General features: G+C 35.2%; 1 protein-coding gene across 1 annotated transcript; it reads right to left on the bottom strand.

The window, feature by feature from the left end:
• Positions 1-6,451: 6,451 nt before the first annotated feature.
• LOC140169283 (NXPE family member 3-like) lies at positions 6,452-17,297 on the bottom strand. Its single transcript, XM_072192539.1, has 4 exons — positions 17,292-17,297; positions 15,914-16,689; positions 10,621-10,670; positions 6,452-7,242 (listed from the first exon to the last, which is right to left on the bottom strand). The coding sequence occupies exons 1-4, from the start codon at positions 17,295-17,297 to the stop codon at positions 6,452-6,454; spliced, it is 1,623 nt and encodes a 540-aa protein (XP_072048640.1).
• Positions 17,298-26,313: the final 9,016 nt, after the last annotated feature.

A 26,313-nucleotide genomic window follows, 5' to 3' on the forward strand; every position in this document is an offset into this window, starting at 1 on the left:
TATCGCTACATGGAAATATACGGGGGGGGGTGGCCGGGTAATATGGAGTTATATTGGAATCTAATGTATGAATTATGGTATTATGTCAAAATTGCTGATTCCATTCGTATAAGTTAGGACATTTGTACATATACAGACTGTCTCAAAAAAATTGTGCAAGTGAAAAGCGCACTCTTTGGCAATTAGAAAATACTGTTGTGACATTCTGCTTACGTCAACGTCAAGGGCGCAGTCTTAGCTCTCAAATGCCGTTTGTTTTTTCAATTTCCTTGTTTTAATCTCGAGATATGTTTATTTAACAATGAAGGGTAAAATCACAATTGTGCCACTTTTACTAGGGAAGAGAGCTGTACATGTAAATTCGATGATATAGCTGATGTTGATGTGTCTAAATAGGGATGACCAATGAACCATCAACTTGATTAGAACACGCCCATAGACATGCAGGGAGCTCAACTGTGCACTGCTTGCACATACATTTCTAAATTGATCTCATTCTTTTATTTTTCAATATTTTTCTGTAAAATTTGGGGAAGTTACTGCCAATTATATTTTGTAACTATCTTGCAAATTACAGCAACGTAACTTATTTTGTTTTTCTGTAAGTGCGAGTCAAAATTGGTCCATCGCCACAGTGCGCTTAATTGCCAGTGGCTGAGTTTAGCACTGCTCAAGAATGGCACAAAATATTCAAATCAGTAAGATCAGGTGAAAAACGTGGCCTACTGAGCTGTAATTTGGCAGAGTTGCCAGTAATACCTCTATCATACCCTCTGTAAAAAGGTTAAAAATTGAACAAGTAGATCTCGAGTTACAAATTAAATCACCAGCTTCCCTTTGGAATTTTTATATTCCTTTCAAATCATGTTAAGAAGACACCTTTCTGAACATAAATGTGAAGTTTCGTGCTCATTCGATGTATTGTTCACCTGATCTTAACCCTAAACGTTTTCTTATATTTAGGCCTATAACATCTACAACTTGCTGCTGGCTATACCTTGTTTAGGACTTTCAAAAGAAGTACCTGAATGTGCAACCATAACTGTTTCAAAATAGCCCGCGATAGTCATGCAGGTAACTCCGAGGTCAAGCATTGAATTGGTTTGAACAAAGATACTCATAATGTATTGAGTGCTACTTTGGTTTGAATGAGGAATACTACAGGAATACACATGAGCATGATGAGGATAATCTCTATTGTTGTGAATGAGTCAATGACCTTCAAAACTTAAGATTTTGTTTACATACACCTACTAATTGGTCATATTAAACCCAATAACATTGAAATTCTTGGTTGTGAAAAAAAAGTTCACCTACTTAGTGCAATTTTGATTTTGTGCCATATCGGCTATCTTGGATGATTTTTGGCAAATGTCCTCTAAATGCATGATTTCAATGCCTTGGTTTGAAAAAATAAGTTATGCCAGTGACTAGTTAAGTGCCATTTCATAAGAAACCCTTTGATACTTTCACAATATGCTTGTTTCATGTTTGCAAATATGTTAAAATAAAGAAATATATAAAGGTAAATATATGCTTATGCCAATTTTGCTCCCAACTGCTATTTTTGGACCTTGTCATTTTATTTCGTTCCAATGACCGGTCAGAATGGGAAACTTTGATAATTCATAATTCGAAAAGTTTTTGACCGATTTTGACCATTAAACCACCAAAATACTTCTGTTGATTAGTTCTACTCAGAAAACAATCTTTTGTAGCAATAGGGTCAACATGAAATTTTGATGGTTATCCCTAGTCTAAAGCACTCTCCCTTCGGGCTCGTGCATTAGACGCATTATTCGCATCAACATCAGCGCGCGTGCATTATTTTGTCTAACTTCTCTCCCAACAAGTAATATAAACTTATAAGGTCCGTATGCACAAAAGTTAGACCTGATCTAAGTGGAATTTAGTACCATGAGAAAGGATATTTTCCTTTACATTTGCTTAAGTTATTTTGTATTATTTTTGAACGTTGCATTAAAATCTTTAGAATTTGCTAACTATTCTAGGAAGGAAATAAGAGTAAAGAACAATTCCTGGTGGAACTTAATTCCAGTTAGACCAGATCTAACTTGATAACCTCTCTAACTGTTTTGTGCATACGGACCTTAGTGTGCAATATTTGTTTGTCTTTTAACATGTCTTGAGTGACTAAGAGAAAAGTATTTACCATGATAAAATCATTGACGTGCACATAATTATATTTAATTTTACAGTAGAATGTGAAATATGTATTTATCTTTTTTGTGGAAAAAGAGAATCATTATACCTGCATCATGATAAAATAGTAAAAACAGTAAAAAAATGTTTTGTGTAATTGATGCATTCTTTTGATTTCACGAAGGAACTCTTGATAAACTTGCTATTGCTGATTTACATGCAAAGCCCTCTTCCCTCGTAAAAGTGGCACAATTGTGATTTTACCCTTTCGTCGTTAACTAAGCATATCTCGAGATTAAAACAAGCAAATTGAACAGAACATACGGTATTTGAGAGCCTTAAGACTACGCCCTTGACGTTGATGTAAGCATTATGTCACAACGGTATTTTCTAATTGCCAAAGAGGGCGCTTTTCACTTGCACAACTGAGAAAGGCTGTATAGTTAAGCGGGACGGGTGGGGAAAGAGGTTTAGTTAACGAATAACCGGCAACGGTCGCACAACATCCATATTTTGGTGTGTACCCAGCAAACATAATAACGTTTTAAAAACGTTTTAAATACGTTATATTTTGGCTTTTCGTTTAGGTAAAAACGTTTTAATAGCATTAAAATGTCGGGTTATATAAAGGTCATGAAAACGTTTTAAAACGTTTTGTATGAAAACACACTACAACAATATTTTTAAAATGTGTTCAAAATGTTATTGTAAACTATTTTTGCAAACATTTTTTGCCAAATATTTTGTCAACACTATAAATAACATTAGAGAGATTGCGATTTCCAAACGTAGCATTGAACGTACGTGGAATCTATTCAAAATCTATTCAAAAGCCCGTCACAGGAGAGATATTTTGAATAGATTCCACGTACGTTCGATACGTACGTTTTGATATCGCAATCTCCCTATTATGTTAAAATATTTGCACCCAGCAAACACAGAAATGTCCTTACAATGTGTTTTTTTTTTTTCAAAACGTTTTAATAACATTTAAATGTCGGGTTATATAAAGGTCATGAAAACGTTTTTGAAACGTTATTGCAAATATTTTGGGCAAATATTTTTCGCAAAATATTTTCTCAACCCCAAAATAACATTTTGTTTAGAATGTTTGGTATCAAGTTTTTAAAAATGTTTTTGGAATGTTCTTAAAACGTTTTTATACCCTTTATATAACACGACATTTAAACGTTTTCTTTAAAACATTTTGTGTTTGTTGGGCAATAGATTATCAAAAAAATGTTTTTTCATGTTATGAAAACGTTTTATACTCTTAATATACCCTTTATATAACCCGATATTTAAACATTTTCTGACAACCTTTTTAATAAGCTTTTGCGAATGATGTCGAAAACGTTTTGTGTTTGCTGGGTATACGCTGGCGAAGTTACGTAAAAAATCGGATTAACTACCATAGCAATAGGTGAAAACAATTTTGAATATATCGCGCTGCATTACAAGCCGGTTTAACTCATCACATGTGGATGTCTACAATCGTAGATTGAATACAATACCGGTCTTTTCAAATGATACTAATCTTACAGGTGCGAGTTTCAGCATGACATAATTCAATGCAGAGGTACCGCGTGGACGTACCAGTGCAGCGCGGTATATTCAAAAACTGTTTTCACCTATTGCTATGGTAGTTAATCCGATTATTCCATAACTTCGCCATCGTATGGAAAGTGGAGAGTCTGAGGTTCTTGCTTGTAAAAGCTACAAAACTCTACATGGGTACTATAAGAGATATGAGCTAATTTACCATTTCGTGGACATGTCCTTAAAAACTTATGAATCTTATTATCTGTACTTACCATATTTACTTACTCTGCAATAGCATGTCAATATCCAAAATATTGGCCTATACGTTAAAAACCATCGCTCTTGGAATTGTTAACAGTACTAGTGCCAGGTTGTCGATCCTAAACTTCCCATTCCGATTATTATCTAACTATTAGACAACTAGGTACATATTGAGGCAGTAATTTCAAAGCAATGTTGAACAATAAACATGCCTGTTCAAAGCGGTTGCGCAATTGCGAAATGAAAGTTACGAAAGCCGACAAACCTAGATCTAGTCAAGCCGGCTTGACTAACCTAAAGCTAGTTAAGTCGGCTTGACTAACCTAAAGCTAGTCAAGCCCCTCCATGAATATGGTAATAGTATAATGCAATGTTTATATCCATATTCGCTGTAGAAGTGACGTAAGGCTACCATAGCAATAGATGGATACAATGTTTGACTATATCGCCATACACTACAACGTTCACGCGGTACCTATGCATTGAACCATATCATGTTGATCACTCGCACCTGTATGTTTAGTATCTTTGAAAAGAGCGGTATTGTATTCAATCCATGATTGCCGGTATACACATGTGATGAGTGCAACTTGCTTGAAGTGCAGGGCGATATAGTCAAAATTTCTATTAATCTACTGCTATGGTAGTTAATACGTTATTATGACGTCACTTCTACAGCGAATTATATTTATGTACAGTGGAAACTCTTTAACACGAAATCTGTTAACACACAATTCTTGATAACACGTTAATATTCAAGCTCCTGAATATTTTATACATTATATTAAGACATGATAACACAAAATCCTGTTAACACACACTAAAATCTGAGCCCTGACAATATTATTTTGTGTTAAAGAGGTTCAACATAAACGGTACATCATACACCCATAAGGTTATAAGCTTACCATATTTGCTTATCGAAGTCCATTAAATCCTTTGCACAATTAAGATGGCCGTTGGTATTTTTCAAATCTAAAAGAATGTAGTCATGTGACTTATACATGTAAACATCACAGGACCACATTAAAGTACATTTAAAGTACACTGAAAAGCACATTTTAAGTACTCTTATATTGCTGACAATACCACTGGGAAAGCCAGTCCAAGGAAAGTATAAATAAAGTACTGAGAAAGTATATTTAAGGTGGCTGTGTACTCTCAGACATGCATGTAGTAAAAGTGCAATAACTTTGTAATTATTTGCGCAAAACATATAAAAGTATACATTTTTATGAAGGCAAGACATCAATAAATCTTAATACAAATACAGATTTGGGGTAAAAACAACAATTTTGAAGAAAATCACAAAAAGTGAGTTTTTGGCAATATTTGTTAGGTACATCATAACAAAAAACACTCTTTCCAAAATATTTTATTTAGTTTTTAGCTCAATCTTGAGGCTCCATTCCAAAAACTTTTTTTTATTTTTTTGATATTGGCCTTATTTTTTGAGATATTGACCATATAAGGCATCAAAATGAACTTTTAAAATTCAAAAACGCCTATTTGCACAAAATGATGCCCAAAATCGGAAATAGACCAAAATATAAAAAATGAGAAAACCGTTTCTTGAGTCGATCATGCTTTTTACGATGATCATATTTGCTTACCTATAGATGCTGTATTTATTGAGTTATCGTGTACCTAAATCGTCATTTTACCGAGAAAATGAACATTGAAATAATGGCCGTTGAAGTTTAAAGTGGTCACATTTTGCACTTTCATCGAATCTCACAGGAGAATGCGACAGTTTTCGTTTTTGAAACTTATATTACGTGAACATCGGGTTAATCCACAGCCCCTTGAGAAGTTTGAGCGAAATCCATTCATAACTTGATATTTAAATCGGGGAAAGAACTTGAAAAAACCCACATTTTATCAGCTAAAACGGAGCCATTTGACCACTAGGTTTTTGTGAAATCAGTGCTTCCGTGGTGTTTCCATCAGATGCGCCGCGCATGTAGATAAGCGTTGCGTATGCGTCGCGTATTTGTGCGTTAACAAATTGCGCGATACGCAACGCGATGAGTTGTTGCGCGCGTGTACCTTGCTGGTACAACAAAGATTTTCTTTCCTTTTCAATTTCAAACACGAGTGGAATAGTGAAATAAAATCCTTAAAATATTGCAGTTGGAGTTTACAAATCTGGATTTTCATTCCTTGTATTTATAAAAAACATAACAAGGTACAAACATATCATAAAAACTCAATTTTGAGAAAGAAACAATGGCTAGAGTACACAGCCGCGTTAAAGTACACACTGGTCTTCAAAATTTGTCCAAAATAAGTACAATTAAAGTATACCCACTGACAGAGGGAAAAACTAAGTCAAAATAAAGTATATTTAAAGCATAAAAATGGCACATACTTATCAAACATATTCAGAAAGTATAATTAAAGTCATATAAAGCACATACAATTACACTTAAAGTGCACTGTTTTTCCAGGATATGAAAAATAAGTATATATAAAGTACCCATTTCTAATGTGCTTTATTTGATCCAGCAGGACATATGAAAGACAGTAGCATTCCTATTTCTTGCGATATAACCTCTCGTACCGGATGTATTCGATATCCAGTTCGGTGACCTAAGGTCATGTCCCATACATCTATTATTTGGACGTCACTAACTCCATACATTATTTTTCTCATCAGTTTATCCAGCTCCCAAGCATACCAACTGTCATGATCAAGAGATGTCTTTTCCCTCGTATTTGCTGACTTGATAATGACTCGTGTTCCTGGCTTTCTTGTTTTCAAACGTAAAATAGATTGTTTGATTGCTTCCCAACGGTTTTGATAATAGTTTAAATTTGTTGCCGTAAAATGAGCCCATAATGTTAACAAGACTATATCGTCACCAGTGTCGCGTATTGCATCTATTAGATTTGGTATATAGTATATATCAACTGCAGGTGTCCATGAGTTCCTGATAGGGTATCCATGATGTCGATAATATAGCGTTACATTATTCACTTCATTGACGGCTATATGTGGCCCGAATCTAACATTCGTACCTTTGGTTTCATTGAAGGGTAGTACAGCAACTAAATATTCATACCATTGTCGTAATGTGGAGTCACCCCAGAAATGAAGTGTTTTGTTCTGTAAGCATTTCATAGTTTCGGCACTTTGGAAGACCCTGTTTTTGCAAACTAATGAATTCCATTCGTCTTTATAGTAAAAGCCTGCCACGTGCTTTGGTGAGCGAGGTGTGATTCCCAAGTAACAGTCAGGTAAATCAGTTGTGCAATCTGATTTGGTTTGGTTATCTGTACAAAAGAAGAGGAATATGAACTATGTGCTACATTCTTAGTAGGCACCATGTTTGCTATTACTTATTTGGTTTGCTTATCTGTGTCATATGTACTTGGGTTTGGATGAGTTCTTTGATTTATTGGCGCTTTTTTCACACTTTTCTTGTGTGGTTTTAGCTTTGCTATTCTACAAAAAGCAGTATTTGGGAGGGGTCATTATTTACGCCAGGGGGGATGGAGGAGATGAGTGGGGAACACATAAAAAATATCTGTAAAGACAGGGGGAACATCAATTTTATTATTGACTGAAGTGGGAGTACGAATATTCTTTTTCACCAAAGACCCCTCTTTTTGATTTTTAACATAAAATTTCAAAATTGTATAAACATTTTTATGACCATTTATTGAATAAATTACTTGTGGTAATTAAAAAGCTGCATAATTGTAGCCGTACACCACGAATGAGCCGTAAAGTCGGCCCGGTTAATTTTGTTTTATTTCGTGTTTAGACAATATATATCATAAGCTTTAAAATGGAATATCATTTGACTTCAAACTATATCCAGAAGCGGGGTTATGGTTTGTTGAACATATGGCTCCTTCAACAAAATGGTATACCTTTTTCCACATGGTATACTCTTTTCCCACATTGCTGGTAATTGATCTCAAACAGTCATAATTGGCGGTCATATCAAATCATCCCCAAGTCAACGAGGTTTAGGACTGTCCTGTCATTGTTAATTGTTGGTTATACATACCTAGACAAAATATAATGCTTTGTAACCCACCGCTTGAACAGGATTTAGCCAAAGCAAATGAAGGCTAGAGCTATTTAAGAATTCTATAGACATAGGTTGAAGCTCATTATCCTCTTCACCAATATTATTATTGATTGGTATAAAATGTGTGACTAGCGCTATCAAAATGAGATACACGTAGCACCAACTTCAGGTACCTATGAACATGGAGCTATTAAGAATGGAGAGGCAATAGATTATGTAACGCATTGTACGCTTGTGCCGATTTGAAATCTGACAAGCTATTCATCGAAAGGTACCTTTTGTTTGGGACAAAGGGCTTCCACCATTAAATCGGTAAGCTGACCCGACAGTGTATTAACGCTTTACCTAGCAGACTACTGTCAATAAGTGATCAAACGAAAGTCGCGTGAAAGCGCTTACTATAACGAAAAGTACCTTTTGTAGTCATACCACTCAAGGGTGTAATTGAGTAGCCGTATAGCTCAAAAGGCACACATTAGCCGCTGATGCAGTTCGTTGTCACCCCACTGACTGTAGGTGCTTCATTTAAATAAATTGAATGCGCTTGCTGAATGATTAAACATCAAGGCTGCCATGTCTGCATGTCTATTACTGTCTAATGGTAATAGCTACGTATGCATGTAACATATAATAAGTAGCCTATACCGGTATAGGCCTATATAAAAGTTGTTTCACAAATTGACATTTTATTTTATTTTAAGAAGGAGAATGTCATAAACAGTTGCGTACTGACGGGGGGGCAGCTCTTTTGTGAGAGGTCTTGGGAGGGGATGAGGGAGGAAGAGGTGGAGGAGGGGACATGAAGAATGAGAGGGGGCTGGAGGAAGAGAGAAAGAGGGACAAAAAGTATGAGGGGATGGAGAAAGGAAGGGAGATAAAAAGAGGGAGTGATACTTTAGCAAGGAAAGAATAAGTACAGAGAAAGGAAAAGAAAGGAATGACAAATAAATGTAGGCCTTATAATAATTATTATAGAAACTAAACACAGCCCCCCCACATAGGCCTAACACTAACAGCACTATAGGCAGCCATTCGATGATGTCAATGCCTTTATGCGTTACGTATTTAAAACGCCCAGTCAGATGTATTTTACACCTGCCAAGCACAAGTCACCCAATTTCGAAAATTGGACGTTGAATGTACACTCTCATGAATATTGATTGGCAACATTTTCCAATATGTCAGCGCTCAAATCGGACACAATAAAACAATAGACCATTCAGTGCGCTGCCTATGAATACCACCTTCATGTACATTTTACACTTTAACTCAGAATACAATTTAGGATATTTATGGATCATTCGTGGTGTACGGTCATTCGAGTTCAACTGATTGCGCTCATCATGATTAATAACGTCTTTTTCTATTTATTAAATATCGACTATGGCATAGTCTAACCAATGGCTAATTCAACATTGTGTCCTCCACCGACTGTATTTTGTGGTGTGACATATTATAGTGTTAGTGTTCAATGCTCTGCGTGCTGGTTATAGGCTTCAACATGAAAAGTCCAAATTCATTTTCTCAAAATATCAAGAGCTGTCTCAAAAACCACTCAACCAATACTAGGCTTGTTTGTACTTATTTTAATGCATTTTTCATGCTGATTGCAATGGTCATGAGAATTTACAATTCTAAAATTTTTGAATTAAAAAAAATTGAAACTTGTCGTCTGCAGTCGACACCCGCGTGGAGAGAATTAATTATTTGCTATTTTTGCTTATATTAGACATTTGTCATTCTTTGCGAAAAAACAGTTATGTTACCATTCAAGCAGACAAACAAATGTGAATAGTCATTGTTATATACCTCATATATAGATTCCTCTCATCTGATTGGTTAAAAGTGGAGTCATTAAAATAGCTGTGCCCCCTTTTTTTGTCTCAAGATGACGTCATAAGCAACTATGCCCGGTGCATAGATTCAACTGTGCCCGATAAATAATTGAATAGTCGCATCCCCGAATACACAGGTCGTTCGTATACATTACGCACCCACTATACGGTCGGCGTTGATTACAGTGTTGTAAAAGAGACTAGCTTGTAACAGTTCGCGATGAATTTGACCTTTCCTTGCAGACGACGATCTTTCACTGGCCGCCGTAGTGAGTGCAGTGATTTATACCTGCCAAATGTCACTTTTTAGACAAATTACTACGACCTGGAGACTCGGCAGTGTGCGATGTTAGCACAGAAACGGTAGGGTTGTTTTAGATATGAAATCGGTAGATATCGGTCCAAATTCTGCACCCTTTTGCATTTAAGCCTAAGGTCTATGCAGTTAAAAGCTTGTAGGCCTTGTCAGTCAAATGAGAAGAATCTATATTATTCGGTATATAAAACAAATATTGACTGCTTAATATTCGGGGCACAGATAAAATTATAGGCCCGAGATGATGTCAAAACCATGACTATGCCGAAGCAAAGCTGGGCATAGTCATGGTTTTGACATCACCGAGGGCCTATAATCTTAAACTGTGCCCCTCATGGCAGTCCATATTAATTTTGTATACTAAACCCTTGCAGTTGTTAACGTTAGCTGCAGCAAGCAATGTCTGCTTATGCATCTTGGGAATGCGTTAATGCTGTTAATTCCATTCAACAGGCCTCACCTTTAGTACGCACTTCTACCCATTTCGTTGTGGCTGAGATCAGTTTGGGACTGGACGAATAGAACAAAAGAAATAGTTAAAAACAGTGTAATAGATGTTGGGAGAAAACTATAATGATGCAAACAGACCTATATAATTGACGCCATTTTGATTTGACGAGCTCGCTAGCAAAATTGTCGAAGCAAAATATGACATAACAGTCATAAATTTAAGCCAAAATATAAGTGGTTTATGCCTGTGTACAAATAGTTGTCCAGAAACCATGACTACAAAAATCCTAACCAATGTTATAAAAATGAAGACACTATGTATAAATATGTGGTAAAATATTGCTGTGTAATTGAAATCGTCAAATGTACACATGTATTTTGAAAGACAAAATAAATTGAGTCTTTTTAGGAATTGTTGGTGCAGAATCAGAAACCATGGCCACAAACAACCTAGCCAAAGTTATATAAATTGACAAATATATCTTATATTGAATTTTCTCAAAAAGTGCTTACGTTTATGATGTATTTATCATCATTCCTTTTAGGGAACAAGCCAAAAGATCGATGACGTCCTATAAACGAAACTAGTTTTATTTCTCGGCCGACTCCCTCCCTCCCTACCAGAAACGTAATCCTGAAATGTTGAAAATTTGCCGGGGATCTTATATAATTTACAATGAACTAAACTATAGACAATGGTCATAATAGATTAGTCCTATAACATGTATACTGTAGTAACACTGATGAGTGTGTGATGTGCCCTGAGTAATTTACTTTATTTTATTTTAATTTACTTTATTTCATGACAGATAAGAGAAAGGAGGAAAACCAAGAGTTTGTGTATTACAACATGTTTTAGGGAAACTCCAATGGTTACAGTAAACAAACTCAATCAGAGTTATTAATAATCTTGGAAAGTCCCTACTATTCCAGAAAGTTCTCTGTATTGCATCACGGGAGAAATCCCTATTATGATGATATAACTTTGGAAATCCCCCAGGAAGTGAATGACAGAATGGTCTGTTAATAGATTGTAATAAATATATATAATAAATAATAAATTTTGGATTTATAAAGCGCCTTTCTCCAGATCTTAGAGGACTCAAAGCGCTGTAATTTCGCTGCAATGGTGAATCATCACAATCAGATCGCATCAACTAGGTTGCTGCCGAACGGCGCACACCTATCCGCATTTAGATTGTAACATATAAAAGTGTAAGCTTGTGTTTACTCCTTGCAGGATGTCATGAGAGATTGTAAGCTCTCTACGTGTTGATCATGATTGTGTTTCAAAAAGAGGTACAATCAGTTTAATCAGTTTGCATAGCCAATAATACAGCAACGAAGGGGATTTTGAGAGATTTGCTGGAGTCCGGTTTATGCGCTTCGTACGCATTGTGCAATTTCAACATTGCTGTATAGTTTGGTTGTAGTAACCTGTTACTTGTGGCTTAATTAAGTTTCAGTGAAATAATGTCGCTAGTTTAAAATACAAAATATAGCTCAACATTACAATAGAAGCATTTTAACCAGTTCGTTTTCTTGATAGGTGTGGAGCACCAAGTTCATGAAGTCATAAAAGAAATCAGCAACCACTTATTCCCATTTTACATATCAACATTATTTCTCTAATGCGTTAGCAACACATATCCAAAAATTTTAACAAAATCCGTTGATAGTAAGCTTTCCAATATGAAGTGAATTTAAAACATCAATGATGTACCACCTTTTGGCTTCTACCTTTAAAAGCATGTAAGCTACATTGATACCGATGCCACCAATAAAACGAGAAGATGTGCCCCGTCATTTTGCATACCACTTTGTCCAATGATTTTTTTCTCATTTCTTCACAAAATGGGAAAAAAAACGCAAAAAAAACCCTTGCTTCCGCCATTGTGGAATACGCATGAGCTCACCAAAGTTGTCCTTCGATTATTATTACAAAGGCATTTATTAAGCGCCATTTCAAGCGATCACAGCGCATATACATAATACAAGCATTAAATAAATCCAAGTAAGGTAAATCATCCACAGTAAAGTGCTCAACCAAGAAGGGAGCTGGGATACATTTAAAATAGACTTGGTGATTTATTAAAGCATTATTTACAATATTGTTTCATGGCCAGCCGAAGCCGACCTACGACTCGTCAGGTTATGCTTATCACTGGTTTGCAGTGATAAGCATAATACAGTTGTAAATAATGCTTTAATAAATCACCAAGTCTATTTTAAATGTAATACAAGCATTATACATATTAATACATTTTTAAAACACAAGAATATGAACAGCATATAGTTATTAAAAACAAAATTAAGACAAATTAAAATAGGCAATTAAAAAGCCTATACATAAAATACACATCATAATTTTAAAAGCACGTGGGCAGTGGTGTCATACACAAACTAAAAACGTGGGAAGAGATGGGTTTTTAATTTCCCTTTAAAACTTGACACAGAAATTGATTCACGGAGGGTGATCGGCAGCTTATTCCATTCCCTTGGAGCAAAAGCCTGGAATGCCCGATCACCCGCTGTTACTAAGTTGGTTCGCGGCTCGTACAGTCGTGTAGAATCATGTCCAGATCTCATACCTTCCCTTCCAGGTAAGCGTTTGCACAGACAGTCAGAAAGGTATGACGGAGCTTCATGGTTAAGACACTTGTACACATAGAGCATGTTTTTAAACAAAATCCTGTCATTCACCGGCAGCCAGTGCAGATCAGACAATAGAACTTCCGCATTCTGGTCTCGGGGAACACGAAACACCAAACGAGCCGCTCTGTTTTGAAGCGACTGGAGACGTTTAAGGTCTCTGCTTTTGACCCCGTACAACAAAGCATTGGCATAGTCCAAACGAGAGGTGATCAGCGACCTAGCAAGATGGTTACAACAGTCAAAATCAATGTACCGACGTATTCTAAACATGTTCCTGAGATGGAAGTTAATAGAGCGACACATATCACTGACATGCTTGGACATGGACATAGTTGTGTCAAAAGTAACACCAAGGTTCTTTACAGTGGGTGAAGCGGCAATTTCTGCATCTCCAATCTTGAGTTTAAGCTCAGGTAAATTGCTTAATTTGTAGGAAGTCGATGTGACGAAAAACTCAGTTTTCTGTTCATTTAGTTGCAATTTATTGTTTGTCATCCAACATTTTACGTCGTCAATACACTTAGACAGTCTAGAAAGAGCACGTTCATCATCACCAGGTACACGCGGGTCAAAAGAAACGTACATCTGTGTGTCATCAGCATATATATGGTATCTGATGCCATGCTTTCTTATGATGTGTCCCAAGGTATATGTATACATACTAAATAATTGCAGGCCCAACACGGATCCTTGAGGAACACCAAACTCGACGGGCTGAGGAGCAGAAAAATCATTTTCCACAGTCACGCGAAAAGTGCGATTTTGGAGGTAATTTTGAATCCATTGTAAAACGGTACCAGAAATGTGAAAAGTGTCTTTATTATAGTGGAAGACAGAGATAAAAAGACTAGTTTGCGTCTGACGTCATCTGTCAATCAAACTCGAGCACGGTTTGTTTAGTGTCGTGATGATATGAGTTACTGAATGCGACGGTATAAAACCAGGCGTCTTATTGTTAATTTTGCACCTTCAAACATACAAACCAACTCAAAACTTCGGTCTTTATGGTAGGAAACCTTCTTTTGCGAAAGCACCATGTCAACAATATCTAGAAAAGTTGATTTTTGCCTTGTAAAAGTACGTCATTTTTTCACCATTTCCTGCTATTACTTTTCTCCGTTCGGCACCAGATAAATCGAGCTTCCATTTACACGCTATTAACCAATCAAGGAGAGTAGGGAATTTGATTGACAGTGACGTGAGACGCAAAGTAGTCTTTTTTTTTTTCTCTGTCTTCAATTAAAGCCTAATCTTAATTATTTTATGCAAAAAATCGCATTCTAGTACGTTATATATGAAATCGACAGGGATTATGGATTACAATTTGTCCAATTCTTCTTCTTTCGAAATGCTCCATAGTTTTGGCCAGTGTGTACAGTAGTATGTGATTAGAATACTGTAGTATAACTATCCCAATAAGTAATACACCTTTTCGAACCGATCCATTCCGATGAAACCCGAAGCATGAAATAATTCCGATCGCGCTCGCATAAAAAAGTACCTCTTCAGCATCATGTACAGTGCGAAGTTCCAATTTGTAACATATATGCATCATAACCTCGATGAAATTTCGACGGTCAATTATGAATGAGAGAAGTACTTTTACCAGGGATACCCAATGTCCAATCAAGCGTGCGGTGGTATGTCTTGTGTAAGAGACTGCCTTGTGAAAGAGGTCATGCATATTTTTTCGTTTTGTAAAAAAGATTTAACTGACGAAAAGTTACGAACATTTGATCATTTTTTTCCATTAGTATCACATTGTGAAAAACCAAGTAGCTGAGCTGTTTGCTCAATATACTGGGAAAACATTTAAACCGATGACCCCATGTTCACATTGGCTAAATAAGCTGTATATTCGCGCAAAAGGGTACCGTAATTCATGACATTGTAATGTCCGCAATTTTATCCCCTAGGTTACTTAATAATAAATAGCGCGGTTTTCCAAAGTTTTCCGATCTTGATTTGAAATTGTCTATTGCAATTTGAATAGATATTAATTTGTGTAAACATCAAAAAAGTTATTTGTTAGAGTGATCCGCTGAACTAAAAACAAATTGTGTTTCAAAGGTATGGAACTTAATTATTTGTGACTGTTTTTGCCATTTGGAATGTGATGCACATATTTTAAGACTTCCGAATAAGTGATGTGTTTATAATAACGAGCATTAATACAGAAATAAAATATCAAGTGTTTCGCATGGTATAGACCTTTTCAAATCGAAGTTTTCCGATCGAAGTTTGTTATGGATGACCCTGTTTACAATTCTAGGTCATCGACGCTAACGCTAACGCAACGTCTGAACACAAATCTGCGTGCAAGACATGGTATGGCTTGTGTAAGAGATTGATATTTATATTGCGAAGACCACATGAAGACCAAATCAAATGTGACGACATTTGCATTTTCCTTTCTTTACTGTCACATTGTGAAGTGCCAAATAGTGGAAGTGTTAATTCAATACCTTTAAAAATATTTCTCTGTGATGACTCATGTTGGTTTCAGCTAAATACGTTGCAGTTTTACTCAAAAGGGCACGTGATTCCGCTTGATTCAATTTGACCCCCTAGCTTACTGAATAAATACTGCGGTTTTCCGATCTTGATTTATAAACGTCTATAGGTACAGGTTAACTAATAATGCTTACCCAGAAAACAGTCGTGTTTCATTCTCGCTCATCATTAAATCTCTCAAATTTGATCCAGCATCTCCCCCAACAGCATGCGCGATGTACGAATCGCACTGCAAACCATCCGGCTTCACACAATACCATGGAATGCCCGTTACTTCATCCGTAAGATTACAGAACTTTCTATCGACCGGTTTCGGTGTCGGCGGCAAATACATATTTTGTGTAATATGACATGGCGTGCTTTTTGTTACATATTTGGATTGGAATTTTCCTTGGTAGCTACATCTGGCAGGAAAGTCTTCTCTGTTACGTTTTAGGATAGAAACTTCTTCACTGGAATGAACCAGACTTACTGCAATGTCCACCTTACCACTCCAATGTAGCTGAAATCGTGCAGTGTAAGTCCCGTTTAGATGGTCTACGATTTCATCTGCTGCAGCACTAGCTTGCAGTCTGTCTTTGGTGTATAGCCAAATCCAAAAGTAATCCCCGCCCGATAATTTAGGTTCATCGTTAATATTGCGAGCTTCAATGCTGATTTCAAGGGTGTCGCAAAGTTGAAGAGGTTCTTTCGATTTGATATAAAACCGAGAATACCTGTAACTTGTTGGAAATTTATTGCTAATGTTATTTTCGTTGGATGGGTTAGTTGGGTTTAATGTATAAGGTGCAGTGTATGTTGGCTTTGTGAAATTATTTATCCCTGTATCGAGTGTGCTGCTATTAAGATTGGACGACGAATTGTAGCCACGTTGCGAAAGGTAGGGATGCGTGCGTTTGAACATCGCATTCTGTGGATGAAAAAATATAAAAAGAAAAATTACGGATGATATTCAAAATAATAAAAATAACAATGAAAATAACAATGAAAACAGATATCCCACGTGATGTGATTGCGTCATTATGCGAGCAGTCATATGGTGACGCAGGCACCCTAGGAGGTTTTCTCTTCTCCTCTCTTCTCTTTTGTTTTATAACTTACTTCCTTTATTTTTTCTTTTTTTTCTTTGTTTCTTTCTTTCTTTCTTTTTCTTTCTTTCTTTCTTTCTTTCTTTATATCTTTTTTTCTTTTTTTTCTTTCTTTTGTTCGTTCGTTCTTTCTTTCTTTCTTTCAACTCGTCTCTAAGTATAGACCTTACCTTAGTAAAATGAGAGAGCAGAATTACAAGCCCAGTGAAACACATACATGTAAGGTAGAACATTCTTAAAAATACACGGGGTCTTGTGTCACCACCATTCGTCGTGGTACTGTGAATTAGACTGTGTCCATTTTGGCTGGATTTGAAGGTTTTCATGATGACAAACCCTGAAATTAATTAATTAATCAATCAATCGATACCACAATCAAAAAATTACAAATTAATCAACACAAACACGCACACCCCTAGCTTACCCACATTACTACATATACAGGGTGAGTAAAAAAAACTGCAATAGAGCAAAGAATCGATATTTATGTAAGAACCAAGTCGAACTTTCCCAATATTGAAAGATTCTATAAATGCCATACTATAGATTCTATAAATGGCCACCTTCTGTGAAAATATGAATTGAATCGCGAGTACCGTTTAATTTTTATGAGTCCTTTTGCTGCGACACCCAATTTTGTTATTTTTCAACGAGGTAAAACATTATTAAATACATGCAGTAATTTATAGTATTATTCGACAACCTATATACATGTCACCTTGATTTCTCATTGGAACAAGCATTGACCAACTGTCCACTTTCTTGAAGCCTAGTACTAGGTCCATCTTCAGTTGTTGATGTCATCCGCGTAACATGCGGGGAGGCACATTTGATTGTGACATCGGGAGTAATTTGTTAATATTATCGGAATAATTTGTTATAGCGTGCCTTTTCCTCATTGGAATGTTCATGGTTTCGTACATGCTCATTAGGAAAACTATATTTATCTCCAGACGGAGGTTTAAAGTTTGAGGTGTCGAAATATTCGCTTGGAAATTCTGGTGTTTGGACAGATTCTGGTCTTGAGGACGCACTTGTAATATCCAACCCTCGACGGTCCGAAACCTGAAAGTTTCAGCCCGTCTGAACACGTTTTATATCAGCTGCGCATAAATAGTTGTACCTCGCGGTATACCAAGAAATTCTGCGTTCGTAGAAGGATTACACATCTTTCATTCGCACAACTTTTAGGTCTTTTGGAGAAACAAATGTTTATCTTTAATACGAAAGGTCATTTTCAAATGATGGACGGCTTTTCTTTCCAGCTACATACGATATAAGTGTATATCATTAGATTTATAAAGTCTACTTTAAGGACTGTTAAAAATAATAAAAAAATATCAATTTCCTTTTGATTTATAATTAATAATACAAAGTTTATGACAAATTATTACAATTTCATACTTTTTACATTTTTTATATGTAGCAGTTCTTGAAGTAAATTTTATAAATCTAATGATATGTACCCAGCAAACACAAAAATGTTTTAAAAACGTTTTAAATAAGTTATATTTTGGCTTTTGGTTTAGGTAAAAACGTTTTAATAACATTAAAATGTCGGGTTATACAAAGGTCATGATAACGTTTTAAAACGGTTTGTATGAAAACACACTACAACAATATTTTGAAATGTTTTCAAAAAAAAAAAATTTATTGTAAACTATTTTTGCAAACATTGTTGCCAAATATTGTGTCAGTACTTAAATAACATTATGTTAAAATATTGGAAACCAGCAAACACAGAAATGTTCTTTTTTTTTCCAAAACCTTTTAATAACATTTAAATGTCGGGTTATATAAAGGTCATGAAAACGTTTTTAAAACGTTATTGAAAATATTTTGGGCAAACATTTTTTAAACCCCAAAATAACGTTCTGTTTAGAATGTTTTGTATCAAGTTTTCAAGAATGTTTTTGGAATGTTATTAAAACGTTTTTATACCCTTTATATAACCCGACATTTAAACGTTTTCTGTAAAACATTTTTGTTTGCTGAGCAGTAGATTATCAAAAATGTTTTTTAGGTTATGCAAACGTTTTATACTCTTAATTTACCCTTTATATAACCCGACATTTAAACGTTTTCTGAAAACCTTTTACAACCTTTCGCGAATGATGTCGAAAACGTTTTGTGTTTGCTGGGTACTTAGAGTGTATGTACGTAGCTGTATTGCAGCAAATCTGTATGACCAGGGAAGTATAATTATAGAAACCACTTTCATGGCATGACAAGCATGTTAGATATTGAGTACTCTAACTTGGTTCATGACGATGGCATTGAATTATACTTAGTAATGTTTATATTTTAATATTAAACACTGTGTCTTCTTGCTAACGTCTGAATACAATGTACGTGTTGATTCATTTTAATCAATAAAATATAAAGATAAAATAATGGCAACCTTACCTGTTTGGGTAAGTCTTATGATTTATAATTTATGATACAAAGTTTATGACAAATTATTACAATTTCATACTTTTTACATTTTTATATGTAACAGTTCTTGAAGTAAACTTTATAAATCTAATGATATGTACTTAGAGTGATGTACGTAGCTGTATTGGACAAGTGTCTGTGTTTCATATGTGCATTTGAATTGCTCCTTTTCTCATACATCAGAACAGTGTATATTACAAGTTGTATAAAATAACTTATTTTGGTTTCAAAAAGATACAAATTTGAAAAAAAAAAAGGAAAAAAAACCCACAAACACACACCAAAACGTGCCAACATCCCCACACAAACAAAATGCTATGAACAGGTACGTTTAATAATAATTAAACTTGGTTCATGACGATGACATTGAATTATACTTAGTAATGTTTGTATTATTTTTTTAACACTATGTCTTCTTGCTAACTTCCGAATCTACAATCTACGTGTTGATTCATTTTAAAGAATAAAATATAAAGATAAAGTAATGGCAACCTTACCTGTTTGGACAATGCTGTTTAAAAATGAAGTAATGACTGCATATATTTGGTTACCAGTGACCATATACATACACAGTCAAATGACCACACGGCATACAATGGCTAAAGGCCGAGGTTAAGACGAAGTTTCAAATGAAACCAGTGACCTGTACAATTTGATTTTATTATTCTTATATACACTCAGAACACTACTATTAGGCATGAAATTGTGCATTTCAGCGTAAGATTTTAGATTTGTATAGTTTTGAACTTCGCCCGTGATAATTTTTAAAAACTTTTAGCGTTTCAAACTAACATTGCTCGCTAAAGTTTAATTATTATTAAACGTACCTGTTCATAGCATTTTGTTTATGTGGGGATGTTGGCACGTTTTGGTGTGTAGGGTGTGTGGGGGTGTGGATGTGGGGAGGGTGGGGTGGTGGTGTTTGTGGGTTTTTTCCCTTTTTTTTTCAAATTTGTATCTTTTGAAACCAAAATAAGTTATTTTATACAACTTGTAATATACACTGTTCTGATGTATGAGAAAAGGAGCAATTCAAATGCACATATGAAACACAGACACTTGTCCAATTCAGTAATGGAAATATCTTTTCGTTATCGCTCAAATTCTTCTTATTTTGCAATTGTTGGTACGAGTTTTAAGAAAAGTTAATTTTGCTGACTGTGTTAGCTATTGATTTACATGTTTCCTCTAGATATTTGGAAACATATTTCTAATTACATTTTCATGTTTCCTAATATTTATATATTTTTCTGTCTATTTCGAAAACGTGTTTGTATTCTGCAGTGAATATCTCAAACATTCAAAAAAAAAGTTTGATTGAATGGTCACAACACTGACACAATTAATTTTAACATAATAAAATCCAAATGGACGTCTGAGGAAATTTTAGCTCCAACATGGTACCGCACTTCTTTAAAAGTAAATAATCAATCAATCAATCAATCAATCAATCAATCAATCAATCAATCAATAAAAAATAAATAAATAAATAAATAAATAAATAAATAAATAAATAAATAAATAAATAAATAAACAAACAAATAAATAAATAAATAAATAAATAAAATTGAATTGGAGTAAATTACAAAATATCCAGTAAGTTGGACATATTGGGATTGAAAAACTGGAGTTGGAGTCGAATGAGGTATGAAGGACTTAAAGTAATGATAGAAAGTTTGTTTGAACAGAAAAAAGAAAGAAATTAAAATATCTTTGCTCTATTGAACTTTTTTGGACTCACCCTGTAGGTGCAAGTAGGAACATATGTAAACACTACAAAAAAAATCAGGTTTGAGAAATAATTATCCAATATTCATATTCAAATCAAAATACTGGACTTATATTTTTAATAAAATAATAATAAATAATAATAATAATGTGAATTTCTAATGTGCACATCTCCACCAAATCAATGGCGCTCAAGGCGCGATACAAAGATTAACTTAAACTACAAAATAAAAATTAATTTTCATTACAACTCAATCTACACATGAACAACAATCAATAGGTGAACAAAATATGGTGATGCACATCAGTAAAATGCTTCTTTCATTAAGTGAGTTTTTAAAGAACTTTTAAACTGTGTTAAAGATGTACTTAGTTTAATGTGGGTTGGCAGAATATTCCAGAGACGTGGTGAAGCAATTGAAAAAGCCCTATCCCCCCATGAATGTTTTGAACGGGGTTCGCAGAGAAGCGATTTGTCACTAGAACGGAGCATACGAGGAGGGTTATATGGTTGGAGGAGACATTTGATATATTCTGGTGCAAGATCATTTAGTGATTTAAAACAATGAGCAACAGTTTGTAAACAATTCTGTAACCAACCGGCAGCCAATGTAACTCTCTTAAAACTGGAGTGATGTGAGATCTCTTTCTAGTTAAAGTGACCAAGCGCGCAGCAGTGTTCTGAATACGCTGTAGACGTGCAATCTGATCTTGAGCATACTGCAGTTACTGTCCGTTTTCCTATACACAATACACAGTGCTCTTTCCCATTAACGCGTGACCTCTACAAATAGCCCTACGTTAAAAGTATGGGGATATGACTAGTTAACGTCGCTGTGTGAAAAATAACCGGCCAATATTAAAAGTACTCTTCTAAAGTTCTAGAAAATATAGTTTTTTAACATGTCCTAAATTTTAGCTAATTTAGATGTTTGGAAATATTCGTACTTTGGTGTTTTAGTTAATGTTATAGGTAATAGTACATTGCCTAGTTAACGTCGCTGTGTGAAAAATAACCGGCCAATATTAAAAGTACTCTTCTAAAATTATAGACAATAATTATAGTTTTGTAACATGTCCTAAATTTTTAGCTAATTTAGGTGTTTGGAGAGGGTCGTACTTTTGTGTTTTAGGAAGGACATGTAAACGACAGATAACACCAAAAATATGAAGAAATTATTTCCAAACCGTGTTAAGTCAACAATCATTATGTTGCTCATTTTCAAGAATGCTGGTTTACAAAAGCACGCCATTGTCTGATTTCGTGAACAAAGCCACACATACCATTGTTTCCTTTCGTTTCCTTTATAATCGGTTACCCAACTGAAGCTATGAATACCAGCTTTATTGCGATATCGCACATGAAAACAGACACTTGTAGGCTACTTGTGCACAACCAGAGAAGATCCGATTTAATCAGTTGAGCTGTTTCAATGAGTGTTATCTTGGTTTAATAGCTTTTAATGGGTTTAAGTCCTGCAAAGGTCGAGATGAATTCTACTGTAGACATGACTGCATCATGGGAAGGCCAAACAAGAGGGAGTTGCCCATATCAAGCCGGGAGGTTACAAAACTGTGAACAATTTGTTCAGTAGCATGAGGACTTAAGTACTTTCTTATTCTACCAATGTTTCTGATATGGAATGATGCTTTTAGCAATGCTATAGCCTATACGTTGCGTGGTATCAGCGACTGACGCACTGGATTGGTCATGTGAAAGACGAGCTAAAAATACAGCAAGTTTGTATGAAATGCTTATAAGATATTAAGTGATCTTACCTGGTTCATGACAATGGCATTGAATACTTAGTAATACGTCAGAAACGCTATATCTGGCTGGCAATGTCCAAACACAATCTGTGTGTTGATTCGTTTTGAGTAATTGCCCGAGTAATTGCAATCTTACCTGTATCAGGTCCCTGCTTGTATTGGCGATGGTGTTTAAAAATGAAGTAAAATAGAAAACTGTAACATTATATTTGGTTCAGTGACCATATGTACACATACCGGGTGGTATATATTTACGTTAATTAACCTTATGGTTCATGGTTATACCAACAAAATTTGTTTGCCCTTTCACGACCCCTCCCCCCCCAAAAAAAAAACACCGTTTATTTTCAGGATATTTTGAAAACGTAATGCAAAACATTCAAACTAAATGTTATTTAACTGTTGACAAAATATTTTTCAATAAAGTTTTAAAAACGTATTCATGATCTTTATATAACCAGACATTTTAAATGTGACAACGTTTTGAATAAATAATTTAAAAACATTCAGTTTGTGTTTACTAGGAAGGTCTCGATTAACCGAAACGTTGGTGGGACAAAGGTTGCGCCTCTACGCTACACAGTATAGAAAGATTGAATTGAAAAACACCAAAAAAATAGAAGATTATAAGCAAAATTATTTTATTTAGTGACAGCAATCGTGCGTGTTACCAATCTGTCAAAGGAGTTTAATTTTCGGACTTCGAGGGCCGTTAAATGTCCAAAATTTGTATATCGCGATTTCCTTTTTTCAAATCAAAATTATTTCATATCAGAAGGACATTCCTCGTATTCTTAATGTACTTTAGTTTGTCTGATGAGCTCTCAGGTCCCACCAAACATACCGTGCAAAGGTGGATGTACGAGCCCTTAACAAGCATGATTAACACTTTTATATTCGAGTGATGAAGTAGAATTAATGCATATTGTAAAGGGCATGCTGGTTGTAACTAACTAAAACAACTATCATGTCGTTAGCGCTAGTAGTGGCTATTTAATGAATAGTGTTCCTACTGTTTATGACTGATTGAATTGTGACATAATGTTATTGTATACTTTTATGGCAAATAAAGCAGTATGCAGACTTTTTATTAGACGTACAATATTGTATGTAACATATCTACGTTATTTAATCTATTGCCATTATATTTCCAGTAATGTTTAAGTTCTAACGAATGTTTGATGACGTAAAATCGATAATATATTTCTACCAGATATTATACGTAACATATGCACCCGGCTTCTTTATCATAACATTCCTGTATGCACTCAGAGGTATGCACTATTGCATACAGGGTGTATCAAAATGATTGGTATCGGGCTATGTGACATTTTCAAAAATATATCAAAAATATAAAATTGCTAATTAATATAGTTTTTGTACTATAAATAGAAAGGGGCATATGTTAACTTACTGATCTATTAATCTGAAGTTGATAGGTTGATGCATCTGGGAGCTATTGTCATTTAAACGAAGATCGACGTAATCATGGTTTGACTTACACAACACAAGATGAATAGGTTCACTGCTTGAACCATTTATTGCATACATACTCCTCAGTATACATAACATAAAATTGCTTTACATATGCTTTTAGAAAGATAGTTCCTGAAGTCACTGCCTTACAACTCTTGCAGTGTGAGGTGAAGCCCTATCTTGAAAGAACTTAACACCTGGGATGGGTCCATTCTCTAACTGCCCATATCAAATTTTGAAGCATTGCAAGTTATAGCATGTTTGCATGGGATATACGCCTTGCTCTTAGAAACTGTCTCCTAAATCTTCTCTGCACTTCTCCGTAGATTCGTGTCGACCAGTGATTCTTAACTATGAATGCACACTGAAGTGTAGAATACTGTGGAGCCATTCCAATAACTTTTACCAGGTCTAAACTAACCTACACTGTCTACACTCTATAGCCATTCTGCCACACCATCTACTTAGTAATCTCAATAATACAATTTAAATTACCGCCCTGGATGGTGTTGATACACAAACTTCTTTCACCCACCTGAATTATTCAAGTCAATAATGTTATGAATGAAGAAAAAAAGCATGATTTTCAACATATCATCCTCACAAGGTATTTGCAGTAAAATAGAGCTTTGAAAATGGTGCGCTACTGATCCAGCGTTACAATGAAAAGTGTAAAAACACTTTCCTTTAGAATCATGTAACTTCTGAATAGAATGTGCTATCTTTATGATCTAAAATTCTTAGAGAAGATAAAACATCTATAATTACAAATATTTAAACAATTAACCCCAAACTGGCACAAAAAAACGTAAAAAAATGCGGCAAAAAATGAGAAGTCTTCGGTCTTCGGTACCAATCATTTTGATACACCCTGTGTTATAGTCAGTTTGAGACCATCAATTTTGGTAAGCTCCTCCGTGGCGCAATCGATTAGCGCGCGTGACTCATACTCTTCTCGACTATGTAATAGTTTTGAGCTGGTCAACTAGTACGGGTTGGAGTCCCTGTGTGGTACAATTATATTATTTTCTATTTTTTCTTACTTTTCTCTTTTTCTGTCTTCTTTCTTGTTCGTTTCTTTCTTCCTGAATGCAGTGATTGATTGTTTTTATTATTATATATTCAGGAATAGGCCTACTACTATATAGTCTAATAGGTGCGGCCTATGAATATTTTATACAAATTAGATTTTGGTTGTTGGTTTTGTTATTGTTGATGTAGTTATTGTTATCGTTATGAACACGGCAGAGTGTCGAATACCCAAAATTGATGTTCTGAGTAAACGGGTTTAGAAAATATTGGTACTATTCCATTGATCCTTCTAAAAATTTAGAACATTCGTGAGCACTCATTTGAAATGTATATCATTGAAGTGAATGTACACGAATTATTTACAATACTTGCATGTCTGAAACAATCGATATATCCCTGAAAACGCTTTTAAACAGCTATTCGGCTTTATGCTGTATCCAAAATGTCTCTACCACTGCGCAGAGAGAGGTCGAGTACGCCATAGCCATCATGCAGTTATTGTTAACTACACTAGTGCACCTGCGGCTGTGAGAGCCCTGATGCTGTGAGAGCACTTATTGGGGTATATACATGGGGGCTTATTGGGGTATGGGCGCTTATTGGGGTATGGGCACTTATTGGGGTGTGGGCACTGATTGGCGTATGGGCGCTTATAGAATTCATTTCCAGCAAGTTTGGGCCCGATCGGACAAAGTTTGAAATTTACAAATCATTTGCAGCAATGCATTCTGGATAGACATTACAGTGCATTTCAAATTGGGCAGATAGCCAAAAGCTGAATGAAACCCGCTTGGGCAGCTTGAAACTTGTTGTAGATTGTCTATTTGATTCTTTTTATCCACTTGCTGCTTTGTATCCACATGTGGTATTTTCCCCCATAACCTTTGACCTTGACCTCCGATGACCTTTGAAACTACCCGGTAAACAGCGCCTGCCCGGTAGCCCTGATGCTGTGAGAGCACTGGCATGATAGCAATACTGTTTGACCCCAGATGACCTTTTTT

This window comes from Amphiura filiformis, chromosome 14 (assembly GCF_039555335.1).
Source record: "Amphiura filiformis chromosome 14, Afil_fr2py, whole genome shotgun sequence".
Classification (NCBI taxonomy): domain Eukaryota; kingdom Metazoa; phylum Echinodermata; class Ophiuroidea; order Amphilepidida; family Amphiuridae; genus Amphiura; species Amphiura filiformis.